Source organism: Vicugna pacos, chromosome 17, assembly GCF_048564905.1.
Source record: "Vicugna pacos chromosome 17, VicPac4, whole genome shotgun sequence".
NCBI classification, from domain to species: Eukaryota; Metazoa; Chordata; class Mammalia; order Artiodactyla; family Camelidae; genus Vicugna; species Vicugna pacos.
The window spans coordinates 20,486,781-20,505,311 of record NC_133003.1 but is presented as its reverse complement, the minus strand read 5'-3'; the positions used below and the strand labels follow the sequence as shown (position 1 = coordinate 20,505,311).

Sequence of the window (18,531 nt, the reverse complement as noted above, 5' to 3'; positions counted from 1 at the left end):
CTTTAAGGACATATACTTTTAGGATCATCGTGTCGTCACGATGAATTGAGTCTTGTATCATGTCTCCTTGTGTCATAATAATGCTTGTCTTGAAATCTAAGTTCTCCAGTAATAATAAAGCCTCATCCACACGCTTTTCAGTAAATTTCTATTTTATATTTTACTAGTCCCAATTATACTTAAGACTTCAGTAGAGCAGTCTTATAAATCTCATATCCTTTCTTTTTTATGTTTTCAGTTTGTATCTCTCTCCCTTTTTTTTTTTTATTTTTTTATTTTCACGCCAGTTATGTAGAGCATGTTGCTTTTCAACATCAAATTGTTGATGCTTGGTTTTTTCCCCTCAGTGTACACATTTTCTGTTTTTAATTGGAATGTGTAATCCACCAAATGTAACAGTTGCCAGTATGGGTGGGTTTAAGTCTACCATCGTGCTAAGTTTTTTTCCATTTGTCCCTCTTGTTTCCTTCCTTTGTTTGCTTTTTTGTCCTTTCTTCTGCTTTTTTGCCCTTTCTTTCGCTTTTATGTTCTTTTGCTTTTTTTAGGGGGTAGTAATTTGGTTTATTTATTATTACTATTATTTTTAATGGAGGCACTGGGGATTGAACCCAGGACCTTGTGCATGCTAAGCATGTGCTCTATCACTGAGCTATACTCTCCCCTGCTTGATGTTCTTTTGCTTTTAAATGTTCTAGCCCCTCTGTTTGCTTTGCTTTTCGTTTAGAACTTACATGGTTTCTTTGTTTTTACATAGCCTAGTGTCAATTGAAATACACTTCACGTAGTGTAAAATTCACGTTTTTAATGTGCATTTTTATCATTCCAGTGGTTTTTAGTAAACTCACTACATTGTACCTCATCACCACCATCTTAATTCCAGAAAGTTTCCATCCCCATGAAAAGAAACTTTGTGCTTATCAGGAGTTAGTTCACATTATCCCCTTCCCCTAGATCTTGACAACCACTGTTCTGCTTTCTGTCTGTATGGATTTTCTTACTCTCTGTTTGCTTTTTATCTATTTTTTTTCCTTAGTGGTTGCTCTAAGGATTACAATATATATCCTCAATTTATCAAATCAATGTAAAATTACTTGTCTAGTTGGGATAATTTATGCTTTCTCCTGTCTTTATGATGTTTTCATATATTTTATTTCCATATGTGTTATAATCCCTATGTCTTTCTTTTTTATTTTTTGTTTTAAGCAGTCATTTGTATTTTTAAGAAATGGAAAATACAGTCATCTGAAAAGTTATATGCATTTCTAAAAATCATTGTCTTACGCAAAATTGGGCAATAAAAGTCACAAATATATTTTAAAAGTCATATAGAAGAGAAAATTCACAAAAATAATGAAAAGATTTATTTTAAATAAAAGAGCAGTGAAGGTGGTTATAGGCCTATTAGATAGCTAGCTAAATTGGGATGCTATAATAATTAATATAGCATGGTTTGGACACAGAAATGGCTGAATCCATATGTGGAGTAGAACGGCCAGTTCAAATGCAGATCCATATTTGTTAATAAATTTAACTTACTGTGAATTTAGCAGTGCAAATCAGTGGGAAAAGACCAAACTTTTCCACAAATACTGTAAAATTTAGTGTTCTTCCTTGTATCATATATAAGAATTTAAACTTCAGGTGGATTAAAGTGCTATATTTAAAAACAAAACCGTAAAAGTAAATTTCCAAATACTAATGCACTTTAAATAAGTGTCAGTCTTGGAGAAAATATGCACTGCCCATTTAACAAACAAAGAATTAAAACCCTAAATTTTACGTATAAGGATTCTTAAGCCTCATAGAATAAAGGTCAAAGTATTATGTACTGATAATTTTATTTAAAAAAATGTAGGATTGATAAATGTATGAAAAGATGCTTAACCTCATTTAACCAAGGATATGTAAATTATAAAAGTAACGTTTTCATCCATCAGATTTTCAAAACTTAGAAAGTAGAGGATTCCCAAAGTACTGTTTTTAAGAAATGAGTACTCTCAAATGCTGTTGGTGGAATTATAAATTGCTGAAGCCACTATACACAATTTGGCTATATCTATTAAATTTTAAAAAGTGAACATCCAGTAACAGTTTTAATTTCAGAGTCCATTTTAAATAATTACATGCACACGTAAAGATAAGTATAAAAGAATGTTGATTACAGAATAATGAAACATTGAAAATAAATACTGTGATTAGGGCTAGTGCCCCTTTTTTTGTTGTTGTATTTTGGTGGGGGGTTAGTTGGTTTCTGTGTGTATTTTTTAATTAATTTTTGAAAACTTTTATTTTTTAGTGGAGGTACTGGGGATTGAATGCAGGACCTTGTGCATACTAAGCACACATTCTACCGCTGAGCTGTCCCTCCCCCAGGGCTAGTAACCTTTTGATCCACAAATGGACACAGAATCTATTAGAAATGAAAAAGATCTATTGTAACTAAAAATACTTACATGGAAAGACCACATAGGCACACTGCTACATGAGAAAAGTAGAGTGCTAAGGATAAGTACAGTATGTGTCTTTTTGTTTGCTTGCTTGCTTGTTTGTTTGTTTTGGTTCAGATCCCAGAATAAGTACAGTATGAATGACCTATACATGTAAGATTTAAAAACACTCAGGAAGTCTTGAAGTCCATATAGATGTATAAATGATACCAGTTCTCCCTCAATTTGCTATCTTAATGAATGGCACAAAAATGAGAGTCAGTCCACAAGTTCACAAAAAACATAAAAAATATTTTGGGGGAAAGGATTGAAAGGTTCTTTTGAGGGTTTGCTCTCTGTATTTTATGATGAAAAAAGATTGCTGCTTGGGTAGTTAATTACAAAATACAGTCTGTTACAGTAAGTGTTTATGTTTCTTAGCTGGGCTTGCAGAGAGTAGATTTTTACATGAAGATGAGTGCTGAATGATGGTCAAGTTGCAATGAGATTCATGTATTTTTAATCATCTATTCTGTTTTCTTAAAAATAAGTAGAACCTTTTCCTTAAAACGTGATTCTTTTTTTTTCTTTGTAGTAAACCCAAAGAAAGATAGTGAAAATACACCTGTTAAAGGAGGAACTGTAGCAGATCTAGGTAAAAACCAAAACTGTACATTCTGTGTTGTTTTATCTCTTGAAAACGTCAGCTCTTCGGGTAATTCTTTCTGTACTAAGAGATGTTGCTTTCAGTTACTGTGCTTTCCGACACAGTTATTAACTATGGCTACCGTAGTACCATTTTGATTAGTTTGCTCTTGCACTAGGGAATTTAATTTCTTAAGATCCATTCTTTTATTTTTACTGATCTGCCCTCTCAGTGCATCTTTTCCTGCAAACTAGCAAAAGTAATATTTTACCTTGATCAGAATGTTTGAAGTCTCAAAGAAACAGTTGTAATTAACACACTTTTTATAATCTCCACGAAATACTTGTTTCACAACATGTGCAGATTGATTTTGTGTCTTCAGAGTAAAAAACTGTTGACTGTTAATACTTTGTAAACCAACTGGAAGTTTCCTTAACAGTAGAAAATGAGTATCACATCATTCTTTTACAGTATTTTCAAGTTATGATGTACATTTTCACAAGTAAGGTCTAATTCTTGAATGTGCTGTGAGGGTAGAAAAGAGGAGTATAATCACTTGTTCCAGTTTTTAAAAGTAGGGGTATTTTAAAACATCTTTAATCCTGAATGTAATAAATGAAGTAATGATCTCACTTACTCTCTTCACTTGTAAAAATCAAAGGGAATCCTAGTGTTTTCTGTGTATATTGAATTTATGAATTAATAGAGTTTTAAACCTAATAGGGATTTTCGAGATCTCCTTATGTGGAAAATGAGACTTGGATTTCACAATGTCCTAGTTAAGTGAATTCTGTATTTTGAATAAATTGCTGTGATTCTTCATGGCAGATTGGAGTGGGGGTTTGGGAGGGTTTTTCTACTTCATTTCACTCAGTTCATTCTACTTTTTCTGGCTTAAAGCCTGTCACTGAACACCAGTGGACAATTCTATTTTTAATTATGTCTAAAATAAAGCAGATAATGGTCTTCATGACAGTTTATATAAAGATGGTATTACGTCAACAAAATAAACAACAAAGGAGAGATACTGTCAAAATATTTCTATCTTAATTGTTTTTAACATTAACAGAATATAGTTTTTATATGTTTTTTATTGATGTATATAGAATAAAAATCTTGAATAACTGGTAATAATTTCCATTCTCCTTAAGTTTATATTGTGTGTTCTATAACTCACTTACCCACTGAATCAAAGGCAAAGAAAGCAAAAACTAACTATAAGCAGTATTTTCTTTTATATTCACAATAATGTGACAAGGTAAAATTTTGTTAAGACTTGAATACTCTTCATTGGGACAGTTTGTTAAACAGAATATAGTTTATATTTTGAAAGTTATATCCCAAAAAAATCAACCTGAAGTTTTAAGGGAGTGGGCAGTTGTCCTTTTAATAGTGAGGTAGTCTTTATCTGAGGAGTAAAGTTGAAGCCAATTTTAGGAAAAGGATGGGGCCCCAACTGGATTAAAAGTTTTAGTGCTGGGTATAAGAGATCTTCCCTTTGTGTTTGTGAATAGCTTGAGGTCTTAATTAGGAGTGCTGTGGCTGCAGATGCTCCTCATCACAGAAGGAGAGTTAGGCTCTATAGAATTTGAAATTGTAGTCCTGGCCTTTCATCCAGGGAGTAACATGCTTCCTGTGTATCGTTTAAGCATCTGGCTTTCTGCATTAGCTATGACTTGAACCATGCTGAGGGTAACTGATCCATCAACTGAGAATTACTGTTCAGAGTTGTTTGTTGTTTTAACTGATCCCTATTCTGCCTTATATGCCACTGAGCTATGTATACCCAGTCTTTTCTTTCTTTCTTGAGATCTCTGAAAGGTCAAGATCCAGGGGCTGAGGTGAGCGTGTATTTGTTGACATCTGGAAGGAGGAAGAGAACATTTATTGAGTGTTACCATCGATGAATCAGTATCAAGGTTGTCCCTCCTACTTTTGTATTCTCAGAAGCCTGTTTCCATTTGGCACCAAGACTCCCTCAGGCACAAAATTCTGTCACACTAAAATGGTATTGATTGAGCAGAGAGAGATCATTAAATTGTACTACCACCATCTAGTGAGAAGTTGGTTATCCTTTGGTTTACCAAGACCTAAAGGACAAAAAGTTCATATTTGACAGCCTTTCCTAGATTTTTTTCTGTTAAGTCACTTCCTAGGAGAAAATGGTTCCTGAGCAGAATTGGATGACCTGTGTTGGGAGTACCATAATTTACCACAGCCCGTTCCTTTTAGCAGGTGTTTGTCTCTAAGTTACAAATGAAGGAACCGTGTCCGTCTTTATGTTACATGAGTACCTGCCAGGTGTCACTCTACATGTTTGCGTTTCCCTATACAACCATGTTGGGAAGTAGAGACTGGAAGGGTTCGGGTATTGTTCCTAAGTGAGAGAGCACAAATTCAGGTCTAGGTCTGTCTGTCATTAGTGCCAGTGTTTTGTACCTTTGCACTGTGCTCTCATGGTGTGCTCATTTCTCTCTGCCTCTGTTCCTGCTCACAGTGGCCTTTCACTTTTGTGAAGTCGTCAGGTACATCCCCACCTGAAGCCCTTTATTTATTTTCTCTTCCATCTTCTGCAACTCCTAACTGGAATATAGACTCCACAAGGACAGGGACCTTTTCTTGTTCATTGCTGTATCCTTAGCATTTAAACAGTGGCTGGCACATACTAGACACTCTGTAAAATTTAGTTAAATGTTTGAATACCAATTCTTTATTGCCTACTAAAATACTACTCATCTTTTTATATCCTGTAAAGTAGGGGTTAGCACCTTTTTCTGAAAAGGGCCAGATAGGCCTTCTGGGCTGTAATCTCTCTGTTACAACTAAATGGCATTGCCATTGTAATGCAAATGAAGCATCCATAAGACGTAAACAAATGACCATGATTTATTCCAATGGAACTTTTAGGTATGGACACTGAAATTTGAATTTCAGTTAATTTTGATGTGTCACGATACAGTCTTCTGTTGATTTTCTTTTTAATCTTTTAAAAATTCAAAATCACTAACATTGTAAATCAACCATACTTCAAAATAAAAAACAAAAATTTTTTAAATTAAGTAAAAATGCAGCAATCATTCTTTACTTGTAGGTGTGATAGGAATCCCCAGGACCATCCCCAGGTGTGGAGATTCTCTAGAGGAACTCATGGAACTCAGCATGCAGTTCTCACAGCTGACACAGATTTCAGCGCACAGAAAGCACAGACAGATCGTGGGAGAAGATAACAAAGGCAGAGTCTGGGTGCAGGCCTCCTGATGCTCTCTCCCTCACATGCGGGGCCATAGAGTCCACTGTTCCCCCAGCAGCAAGAACTGTAGCAACACGCACGCAGGGAAGCCCGTTTGAGACTGCAATCAGTGTTTTTACTGGTCATGTAGGGTCCCTCTGCCTAGCACATTACAGAATTTCAGGCTATCAGAAGTTTATCCTAAGCTACATTGTGCACAGTCCAGGCACAGTGAACCCTCCTTCTTATCAGTGAGCTGTTGACTAGAAACACCTGAGAGTCAGATTCCCAGATTCCATACAGAAACAGGCAGTGGGCCAGATTTAGCCAGTCGGCTGTGCATTGCTGTCCCTTGGTCTAAGCAGTTCAGTTAGTGCTTTTCAAATAGCAGATTGTTGGAAATATTTATTGAATGAAAAATGAAAAAAATTGCTTCCCTGTGTTCTCTTTGAACTTTACAGTGTCTTAGTCACTACTAAGGGTCATAATAATTATATATAAAATAAAATGTTATAGAAACTTAATAGTATAATTATTTGTGCTGTGACCTCTTACCCTTTCCACACTGGCACTTTTACTTTTCACTGTGGAAATCCGCTGCCTAGTTTAAATTATACATGGGTTTGCTTCTGTTCTTTTGCAAGGCCAGCATTTAGGTCTTAGAGTCCCCTATCCTCAGAAGGTATTATTAACACTCTTACCAGGACTTTGTCTACAGGGATTGATTATCACTTCCTTCTTTACTCCTCATTCTTTACTCATTTCCTCTGGGATCCAAAATGTCATTACTTGGTTTCACTGAACCTCACAAGGCAAGAGCCCTAACCAAGTCCTTTACCTATTTTTAAGTAAGATCAAGACAAAGATAGTAGCCCAAGCAGTAATTAATTATATATTCCCTATTTTTGGAAATGTTTAATGATTGGTGCTTTGTATTTTTACTCACCTCAGTGCTTCTCTGTCCATTTCTAATTTACTGAATTATTCAAGGTGAATTTGCTTGAATAATGCTCTGTTTCTTTCCTTTTCTCTGTCCAATATCAGTTTCTTAAACCTTAAAGTTTTCAAGTAATCCAGACAGCTTTGCCTGTTAAATAAATTATGTGTTTTGATTTTGCAGATGAGCAGGATGAAGAAACAGTCACAACAGGAGGAAAGGTAACAATTTCGTTAGGCCTGATGCAGCAGTAACTCTAAGGGTCCTGTGTATTGAGCAGAAGCAGCACTGAATTGGAAATGTCCTTAGAAATATTCTGTTTTGAGGTCTGAGTTTTTAATTTCTTTTTAACACACCCCCAAAATAGTCTGTCTTTTTTGACTCCCCAAAATTTTATCAAAAGGAAATGGCCATTTTCCCAGGTAGTATCTTTAATATGCTACAATTTCTGGTTCCATTACTCCTTGTTGCAAGTTAATAATCAGAGTTCCAGGTGTTATCCAACAGTGCAGGTGAGCAGGGACCATGCCTTGCTTTGATTTTCTCACTCCCATTTCTATTAGTGCAGTCCTAGTCCACCCTGCTGTAGTCTTTGATCATGCTCTTCACCTTTTTTGAGCCCTACAGTCAGCTACTTCCTGTTTCATCAGTTCTGCTGTGGAGACATATCAATAATCAGGCTGTTGGAAGGTGTTGGATTTAAGGCAGGGTTTTGCTTCTCTTTTTAATAAATGACCAGTTATTTCATTCAGTCTGTCATCTCTAACTGTAAGATGTTTAACTAATCCTTAATCTCCTTGAAATAACTTCCTTAATTTGCTACAAGTAGATAGTTCTTTTTTTTTTTCTCAATGAGTCAGAGAACTTTCCCAAATTGACACGTACTGTTTTTTATACTTTCATGAAATGAACATATTCATGACAGGATTTTAAGGAAGCGTATTTTCAAGAAACTCTTCTACAAATAGCTCTTCAACTGAATTGTTCTTAATGATACTTTCTTTTAAATCAAACTTACTTGTAAACCTTGATAAATATTACCTTTGTAAAAAGATGTCATCATTTAGAGTAAATAATTTTGTGTAATAGTAAAGGAGACCAAAATGGAAGGCCGAAGAATTTCCTTATATGATTTTTTTTTAATGCGAAGTATGGAAGTAATTTTGAAACTGGGCAAGTCTGTTGCATAACTTAAACCTAGGACAGTGAGAGGTAGCTGGTCTAACACCCAGTCCCATGATGTCATCCTCCTTCTTTCCTCACTGAGATAATTAAGCTGTTGACTGTCAGCCTTTATTAATTGCAATGCCAGGCTCTCCCTGGTTTTCCTGAATAAAGGACATTTTTTAAATTGAGCTGAATTTGTAAAACCTATGCCACAAAAGCAAATTAACCATGAGCATAGTTTTTTGCTAGCTTCCCTGATTTGGAAAATACAGTTTCTTATCTTCATCATCAATATTAACACATTTGTTTCAACATTATTTAAGTAACAACCAGAGTTTCTGTGGTACTTTCATACATTTATTTTTTTTTAATAGTCATTGATATTAAGGTAACTATTGTCTTAAGTTTCTAGTAGTTCCTTACTTAAAGTAATATAACACGAGAAATTTAGGTTGAATTAACTAAAAGTAGAAATTAAACTATGGTACCATTATAAAAGAATACAATTCAAAATTTGACTAGTTTCTTAACAGAAAAGAATTTCAAAAGGTTAAAAACACCACAGATGAAAGGTTGATAAGTATAATTGTACAAAATTTGAAAACTACTGAATGTGAAAAAAACTTTTTCCTTTAGTTATTGTTGACTAAAAATGTTTAATCTGAAGTTTAATTATGAAGAATCAGTGAGATAAATAGAGAGTGTTAGTTGCTCTGTAAGATGTCTTGTCTAGATTCTTCAATAATTTTGATGTCATTTAATACCCCCCCAGAAATAGAGGCAGGGATTAATAGAAACTGGAGATACAAATATCATATATAATGTGAAATCCTTCATCATGTTCCAGATTTGGGAGAAAATTCTATAAAGGACATTTCTGGGAAACTTGGATCCATTTGAATATAAACTGTATATCAGATAATATTATTTAAACATAATTATTACTGTTTACTAGTAGCATAAAAAATGTTCCTGTGTTTTGACCTAAAATAATGATTTTTGGCATTATTGTATTAGCAAACCCAGGTTTTTCGGTGGAATCATTTGCAAAACCTTTGCAAATCTGATAAGAATCAGAGCTAATTTTTTAGTAGTGAGAGTAGTTAAGAGTGTAGGGCCTCTAGCTGGACTTCCTGGAGTTTTATCCTGTTTATAGCCTATCCACAGTACTGCTTCTATAGATAGACAGACAGACAGACTGACCTAGTAACCTCCCCCCCTAAAAAAAAACCAAACTAATTTTTTAGATGTGTGATCCTAGGATTAGGTATAACAGGACAAGTAAGTAGCAGGCTGCTGTGGGAAAGGTTTTGGGCCTTCTATGAGTTTATTCCCTCATCTGTAGGAAGAAGGAATGAAATTTGCTACCTCATCAGGACATTGTTTGAAGGTACCTTAAGAACTGTGAAAGGCTATTTTTACTTGAAATTTGTTTTCCTGCTCCTTAAAATTGGATCGGCTAGCTTCATTTTCTGTGACCTAATATCAGAAGTTTGAAAGCTGTTCCATATCTCTCTGTGGTTCTCTTTCTCTGAACTTTGACTTCTTTTCTACAGGAAGATGAAGATCCTGGCAAAGGTGATCAGAGTCGGTCACTGGACACTGGTGAAGATAATGTGACAGAGCAGACCAATCACATTATTATTCCTAGCTATGCATCCTGGTTTGACTATAACTGGTGAGTAGGTCACTTTGTGAACGAGGTATTTAGGAGTGGAAAACTTTCCTTGAAATTATATTCTGCTCACGTCCCCTCATCAGTAATCACTGTCACACGGGATGAAGGGGGATGGGAAGTGATTTTATTTTAACTTTGAAATGTGTTCTTTAAAACAGCTTAGGGATGAATGTTAGGTTATATTGTAATTTAAAGTTACAAAATTTGGTAAACTTGAACCTAACTCATTTGGAGTCATTTATAGTTCAGATAGGCAAATGCTTGAGTATTTAAAAATTATAAGGTACTGATGTTCATTATATGATTTTTAGAATACTAAATATATAAAGAAAAACTCATCTTACTGCTCAGTAATGGCTTATGTTAATTGGAAACAGGAGATTTTTCAAGTATAAACCTTGGAATGTGAAAAAGTTCAAGAAAACAGACCTCCTCAGCATCCTCCCTGTCATTTACCACAACTATTGTGGTGTCATTGGAGCATGGTTAGAAATAAATGCAGCCTAGATATCTTTTTTATTTTTTTTTTAATTGAGTTATAGTCAGTTTACAATGTTGTATCAATTTCTGGTGTACAGCACAATTTTCAGTCATACAGGAATATACATATATTCATTTTCATATTCTTTTTCACCATGAGCTACTACAAGATCTTGAATATATTTCCCTGTGCTATACAATATAAATTTGTTTATCTACTGTATATATACCTGTCAGTATCTACAAACCTCAAGCCTAGGTATCTTACTTATTGATTACTTATGAAGTGTAACCTCTGCATCAGGCTGATTTTTATTTGATTGGTTTTTTATTTTTAATTTTATGTCCCAGAACTTACCCCTCCAAATACTGGCATTAGTTTCTTTAAAGTGCATTCACCTCTGCATCAGGCTGATTTTTATTTGATTGGTTTTTTATTTTTAATTTTATGTCCCAGAACTTACCCCTCCAAATACTGGCATTAGTTTCTTTAAAGTGCATTCATTGGAAGGTTGTATATATAGTCCAGTAGTGCTACCATTACTCAGAGTGTTGTGGTCCTGTTTGGATCTTTTGCCTGCTTTCAGTGTTCATTACATTATCGTTTTTAAGAGTAGGTGTGATTTTAAATGTATATATGTGTTTAAAAGTCAATTTAATAGAATAGGGTGAGTGGTCTACTTGAATCATAACTATTTTTGTCCAAAACCAAGAGATACGGCTCTAATATTGAGACTTTTCAGCAAACCTTTAAAAACCAACTCTGAATGCTATTTTGAAATGTTTTAAATAAGTAGATACTGAAAGATAGTTAAGTATATAGCTCTTCTTTGAAAGTTAGTCATTGATTATTATGTCAAGTTACTTTTAAATTTGGAAGTTTCTTTATTATTATTTGTAGTTAGAGGTTAAGATTCAAATGGTTTAAAGGACACACTTGAGAAGCTAGCATTCTTTTTCTCTCAAATTGGAAAAGGGGAAAATCATAATAGTAATTCATTTTGTAGGTTTTTATAGGTTATAGAAACACTTCCATTTGCATGATGACCATTGCAAGTCACGAAGTGTGCTGTTAGATGGATAGTGGAGGTATTAGTTACAGCTCTGACTTATGAATGAGATAACTACTGCTTCAGTTGAAATGTTCCAACGTCACAGAATTGATAATTGGAAGAACTTGGGTTTTCTGATTCTGAATATCCGATTTCTTTTACTACTTGACTATTTCAGAACCTAAGGAATCAGTTGCCAGTACAGCAAACATAGCTTTTGAAAGAGAAGGTACTTGGGATTAAACGTTCTTGTGTGTTTTGTTTTTGGTGAATATAGAAATTGTTTTTGTGGCCTTTTTTGTAACAAAACAATGAGAGGTATGTTAGAACCAGTATATTGCTTACAGTTATCTTTTTATAGCAAAACTTGGAAAGTCATTACACATATATCTATAGAGCATTAATTAATCTTAGAAATAATCTTCCTAGGAAGTTTTCAGGTAGTTCGTTTAATTTATAGTACTACCAATTTATACTAATTGGTAGTACATGTTCAGTTTAGACAGCTTAAATATTACCAAATAATGAAAGAGTGCTTCTAGTTTTATTCAAAGACTATTGATTTGCTCTTTCCCATGTAGCCAGGACATGTTGCATATCTGGAAAGCCACTGAGAAACTAAAATTGGTCATCAGGAAAAACTTTGAGTAATATTTGTGTCAAAACCTTTGTGCTAGATATACACTTGGCTCATTTGTAAAGTGTTTTAGGCCTGATCATTTCACATGGTCTCTATAGTGCTTATCACCTGTAACATTTTATAAACTTATCAGCACCTTTACCTAATGGTTAAAAATTAGTTCTGTGGTCTTTTTAAGTTTCTGATGGCTGAACGAAAAGGGGCATTAATATTAAGAGCATGAGAAACTGGTTATTGTAATTCCATTGTCTTTTGGACAGCCATTCATTTCACCAGTTTGTTGCTGTGCCAAGTACTGTGATTTTTGTCAGCCAGTTTGCAGAGAACTTTTCCTGTCTTGTGGCTCATCATCTAGTCGTGGTGTGCTATGACAAGAACATAATAAAATCTAAAACATTCAATGTGTTGATAGAACTTTTTGAGTTTGGTTATGGGAATAGAAAAACTACATTAAGCATTAAGAGTGAGAAAGGGAAACCTTTAACTATATATTATATATAACTATTATATATATTACACATATATTCTTTAACATCATTATTACATGCTGTTAATAAATAGGAACTTGTGCAAGCCAATTAAATTTTGCAAGTAGTGCTCAGTTTTGGGTTTATCCTTTTTACTTTGAAAATTAAATGAACTTAACTAAAATTTTAGAATATTTTTATTTTTCAAAGAATTTTGTTTTTTCCAATTCTTTCCTTTTTTTCCCTTTCAGTATTCATGTAATTGAACGGCGTGCTCTTCCTGAGTTTTTCAATGGAAAAAACAAATCCAAGACTCCAGAGATGTGAGTGAAATATAAAGATGTAATCTTGATATTGTTAGATATTTTAGTGGGGCCAGTGTTTAGAAAAATGAATATTTGGATGTGTTGGGCAGGCAGTTCTTAAAGCACACTTCTGAGTTAATCTTTGCTGATGTGTGGAAGTTTGTAAATGTTCAGAACAGTTTTTCAGCTACACAGCATTCCTTGCTTCAAAGGAAATTGTTTGTTTCAAAAATTTTTTTCCTAAATCTTGAACTACATACACGTCAGCTGTGGCAACCAAAGATTGAATTCAATAACAAGTGTTCACTAAAACCAGTTCAGGTTTCTCCCTAACAGTTCCCACCTGGTGAGTGCATGTGTGTTACTGATTACATGTATTTATCTATAATCTAGGGGAAAATGAAATCTTTATCTTATTTTCCTGATGAATGACTTGTAATTAAAAGAATGTCAAATATGGTATAACTGCATCTGAATTGATCTTAATTACATAAAGCATTGGAAACAGAAAAGTTTTTTATTGGAAAGAAGACGTTCAAAAGTATTTTTACCTTTGCCACTTGAACCTTAATTATGTACTTCCAGAAATCTTTGCCCCTAAAATAAATTCACTTCTATCATACTGTAGTTACTTCTCCACATATTACCTTCATAGAGTTATTCCGTTGTCTGTTAAACATAAGTGATGGCACAAATAGATGTCTTTTGTTTTAAATCATTTACGGAAGGATAATTTTACATATAAAGCACATGGCATAATACAGAAAATTGAATAATAAATGTTTTCTGATGGTAAATTATCTGTGATAGTTTGAGATTTTAAATTTAGATGTAAAAGCAAATTCCAGCCTTTTCATAATAAAGCTGTAAGGAGTCATTTAAATCCAGATCAAAGATTTGGCATAAGAAACCCTGTTAGTTTTCTTGATAGTTTCTCCACCTATTTGGACATGGTATATTCTCTTGGCTAATTTGCTTATTTCTAGTATTTATAAGTACTTACGATTCTTGACAGTCTTCTATTTAAAACCTTTTAGCCCATTTAAAGTTGTAAATTCACCTTTCAGTCAGTTTATCCACCTGTCCTTATACTGGATCCTTTTTGAGTAGTATACCTTTTCTACTATGATGTAGCTAACTATAAGCTGCCACAGTTTTGCTTTACTTTTGTGGCAGGAAATTTTTCTAGGTCTCTACTTCCTTAACATACTTGTTTTAATGATTTTGTGGCAGAAATGCTTGGGTACATTGTGGAATCTGCTGTGACTTAGAATCTCAGTTTTTCTCTTTTTTTATGTCTTGTCTTACCTCTGAATTTGGTTTCATAGGTTCTGCTTATTGCCTCACTGAGTTCTCTGAAAAACTGCCAGCCAGAAAGTACATAGCCATTGTCAGAGCTAAATCCATATGTAGCTCTAGGAAGAGTATAGAAATGAAATACAGCATATGCTAAGAGCATGCATTCCAGGGTCACCATACTGCTGAATTCTAGCTCTACCAATTACCTGCCTTGTGGTCCAGGACACATTCTTTAATCATTTATAAGTGGAGTAATAATAGATCCTACCCTGTAGAAAGATAGTAAGGGTTAAATGAGTTAACCACATGGAAGGTGCTTAGACCTATGGCTGACACACAGTAAGTGCTAGATACACAGTAGTGTAGTCAGGGAGACAGCCTGAGTAACTGTGTTATTTGCAAATTCTGCAGGCAACTAAGGATTTATCAATTCACCTCTGTGACCAAGTTTGTGTTTATGTTACTTCACCTTGACTTCATCAGACGACTCTATTTTACTTGTTACATGTTTGTAAACTGTTGTTTACATGTTAGAGATTCTTACTTACTCTGAGTTCCACTCATGACTGTAAATACTCAGTGTCGTATCACTGTTGTTTTTGTATTGGGCTGTTGTCTTAACTTTTTGTTATATTTGGTTGTAAGGAATATTTAAATCTTGGCTCTATCAGTTTATTGTTTCTGAAAGGATATGTATTCACCTTACAAATTTTTGTCATTACTTTTCAGATACCTAGCATATCGAAATTTTATGATTGACACATACCGCCTAAATCCACAAGAATATTTAACCAGCACTGCTTGTCGAAGGAATTTGACTGGAGATGTGTGTGCTGTGATGAGGTAAAAATACCTTGGTTTTTTTTTTGTTTGTTTGTTTGTTTAAGATACTTCACTACAGGTGGTTACTGATACATTGCTAATGTTTGGTTGATTAAACTGGATGTTTTCTTGGTTAATAAAATACCTAAAGCATCTTCTTTAAAAAATTTCTTTAAATATAATTTTTTAAAGTTACACTCATTTACAGTTATCACAAAATATTGACCATATTCTTTGAGTTTTACAATACATCCTTGTAGCCTGCCTCATACCCAATAGTTTACACCTCCCAGTTCCCCACTCCTGTGTTACCCCTCCCCACCTTCCTACTGGTAACCACTAATTTGTTCTCTCTGAGTCTGCTTTTTTGTTATATTCACTAGTTTGTTGTATTTTTCTTAGATTCCACATATAAATGATAATCATACAGTATTTGTCTTTATCTGTCTTTTATTTCACTTAGCATAATACCCTCCAAGTCCATTCTTGTTGCTGCAAATGGCAAAATTTCATTCTTTTTTATGGCTGAGTAGTAGTCCATTATATGTATGTACACCACATCTTCTTTACACATTCATCTATTGATGGACACTTAGGTTGCTTTCATATCTTGGCAATTATAAATAATGCTGCTGTGAACATTGGGGTACATATATCTTTCTGAATGAGTTGGGATTTTTTGTTTTTGTTTGTTTATTTTGTTTTGTTTTTCAGATATATACCCAGGAGTAGAATTACTGGGTTATATGGTAGTTCTATTTTTAGTTTTTTGAGAAATCTTCATGCTGTTTTCCACAGTGGCTGCATCAGTTTACATTCCTACCAATAGTGTGCAAAGGTTCCCTTTTCTTCACATCCTCACCAACATTTGTTACTTGTGTTCTTTTTTATGATAGCCATTCTGTCAGGTGTGAGATGATATCTCATTGTAGTTTTGATTTACTTTTCCCTGATGATTAGCGATGTTGAGCATCTTTTCATGTGCCTGTTGGCCATCTGCATTTCCTCTTTGGAAAAATATCTATTCAGTTCTGCCTATTTTTTTAATCAGGGTTTTTTTGTTTGTTTGTTTTTTTGATATTGAGCTGTATGAGTTGTTTATATATGTTGGATATTAATCCCTTATCGGTCATATCAATTGCAAGTATTTTCTACCTTTCAGTAGATTGTCTTTTCACTTTTTTTTTTTTAAAGATTTTACATTTTACATCTTTAACTGTGTAGTCAAATCATCAAATGACCAGAGATGGAGATTGTTGGGGTGGGGAATAAGTTCTGTGTCCTAAATCTGTCTAAAGAAAAAAAACAAAATGTAAATCTCTTTTTGTGAGTTTGGTCTATGTGTGAGTTCTTTCTCCATAGACCTGTGTGAGCGTTTGTTCTCATTTCTGTGATTGAAATGGTTAGACTTTATAAAACTAGATTTGGGGATGTTATATTATCAACATTATTTTGAGTTTGTAAAAATTCAAACTCTCAAATCAAAATTGTCAATTACTTTGTGATGCTTTGTAGCCTACAGAGAGAGAACATGTTTTTTTGTTACTGTTTTTAATAAAATGTAATGATGGTTATGAAGAAGAAGAGATACCTTCTCTAGATGTTAACTTTCAGAGTTTTATTCTTTAGGGTTCATGCCTTTTTAGAGCAGTGGGGGCTTGTTAATTACCAAGTGGATCCAGAAAGTCGACCCATGGCCATGGGACCTCCTCCGACTCCTCATTTCAACGTCTTAGCTGATACCCCCTCTGGGCTTGTGCCTCTACATCTTCGGTCACCTCAGGTAAATTAGTGCTGCCTTTTCTTCAGGTCTGGGTGGTAGCAGACAACCACTTTAGCATTCTTATTCAGGAATTAGTATCATAGTCATGTAAGAGTGCTGTTTCTTAGTTGATTGGTTATGGGTTTTTTTATGTGTTATAAATGTTTGAATCCATAAGAATATTTAGTGTTTAAGGTAATGCTTTCCCATTAACCCTGAGACTCTCTGCTTTATCCTATAATCTATGTTACAGATTAATTTTCATACCCATGACTCCCTTATCACTTCTCCCATCAAAGACACTAATAAAAAAGCAGACTTTTAAATCTGTTTAATTGTTTAAAACTTCTTCCCTTTCCTAACATTTGGAAAAGGGACATCCATACACACATGGTTGAAAGGATAGTCAACTGGATTATGTATACCGTTCAGTTGGAATAGCACAAATCTCAGCTACAGATTGCCCTTCATTGTGAAATATTAAAGAAAATTTGTTGTCTATTTTCTCTGTGACTTAAAAGAGACAGGAAAATGTTTCTTATATGATGAAATCTTGTTAGAAGTGTAGTGTGAGATGGGTTTTTTTTTTTTTTTTTTGTAGAATCTCCACCAGGAATGGTTTAAGTGCCAATATTAAACAGTCTTAAAAAGTTCTGTTCGCTTGATTTTGTAGAGGTTAATACAGCCACTTATCATTTATCTGATTCATAGGTTCCTGCTGCTCAGCAGATGTTAAATTTTCCTGAGAAGAACAAGGAAAAACCAATTGATTTGCAGAACTTTGGTCTTCGTACTGACATTTACTCCAAGAAAACTTTAGCAAAGGTGAGGATTTTTTCTAGGGACACATGGACTAGAATCTAGCATGTCCTCTCCCGTCCTTCTTTTTTCTAAAAAGCATTATTTTCCATAAGAAATTTAATTTAATTTCTGGAGGTAAGCTTTCTACTTAAATCTGATGGCATTTTATAAAATAGTCACTTACCTTTACCTTTTTTTCCTTATGGTTAGAAGATAGGTATTTAAAAATAACTGTGATTAGTATATTAAAGAAAATATAAGGAAAGTGGAGAATTTCAACAGAGAATTGAAATATATAAAAAGAATTAAATAACTATTGACTATTTGAAAATATACCTGAAATTAACCCATTTGGATGGGTTTAACAGCAGGCTGGACTCAACAGAAGACAGGATTAGTGAACTCAGGTTAGTTGATCTGTTGAAACTGAAAAACTTAGAGAAAAAGAAGCTGTTTGTAGTTGAAGGCACAAGACAAAAAGAGTGCAAGACACATGAGATTTAGTAAAAAGAATTAATATTTATCATTACATACCTATAAAGAGAAAGAATGGCATAGAAGCAATATTTGAAAATTTTTCCATAACTAATGAAAGGATATCAACTCATAAAATAAGAACTGAGCACATTGAAGTTTGGATATAGGGAAAACCATGCGCAGGCACATGATGCTTAAACTCTTAAAGCTAACATCATGAAAGCAGCCAGGGAGAGTGGGCGTAGGGGTGGGAAAGGACATATTATAATCAAAGGTATAATGTAAAAACTGATGTCTAACTCTTGAAGCCAGAGGACAATGTAACAACATTTTAAATGGCTGA

The 18,531-nt window shown here is 34.0% G+C and overlaps 1 protein-coding gene across 2 annotated transcripts in view; it reads left to right on the top strand.

Moving 5' to 3' along the window:
- The window catches only part of SMARCC1 (SWI/SNF related BAF chromatin remodeling complex subunit C1), a 138,385-nt gene that overhangs the window by 54,646 nt on the left and 65,208 nt on the right, over window positions 1–18,531 (top strand). For both annotated transcript variants that reach the window (XM_072941181.1, XM_072941180.1), the window contains exons 12-18: window positions 3,022–3,081; window positions 7,422–7,459; window positions 9,962–10,083; window positions 12,974–13,045; window positions 15,056–15,169; window positions 16,778–16,931; window positions 17,622–17,735. In XM_072941181.1, the coding sequence (XP_072797282.1) occupies window positions 3,022–3,081; window positions 7,422–7,459; window positions 9,962–10,083; window positions 12,974–13,045; window positions 15,056–15,169; window positions 16,778–16,931; window positions 17,622–17,735 (674 nt within the window). The remainder of the gene's footprint in view (window positions 1–3,021; window positions 3,082–7,421; window positions 7,460–9,961; window positions 10,084–12,973; window positions 13,046–15,055; window positions 15,170–16,777; window positions 16,932–17,621; window positions 17,736–18,531) is intronic.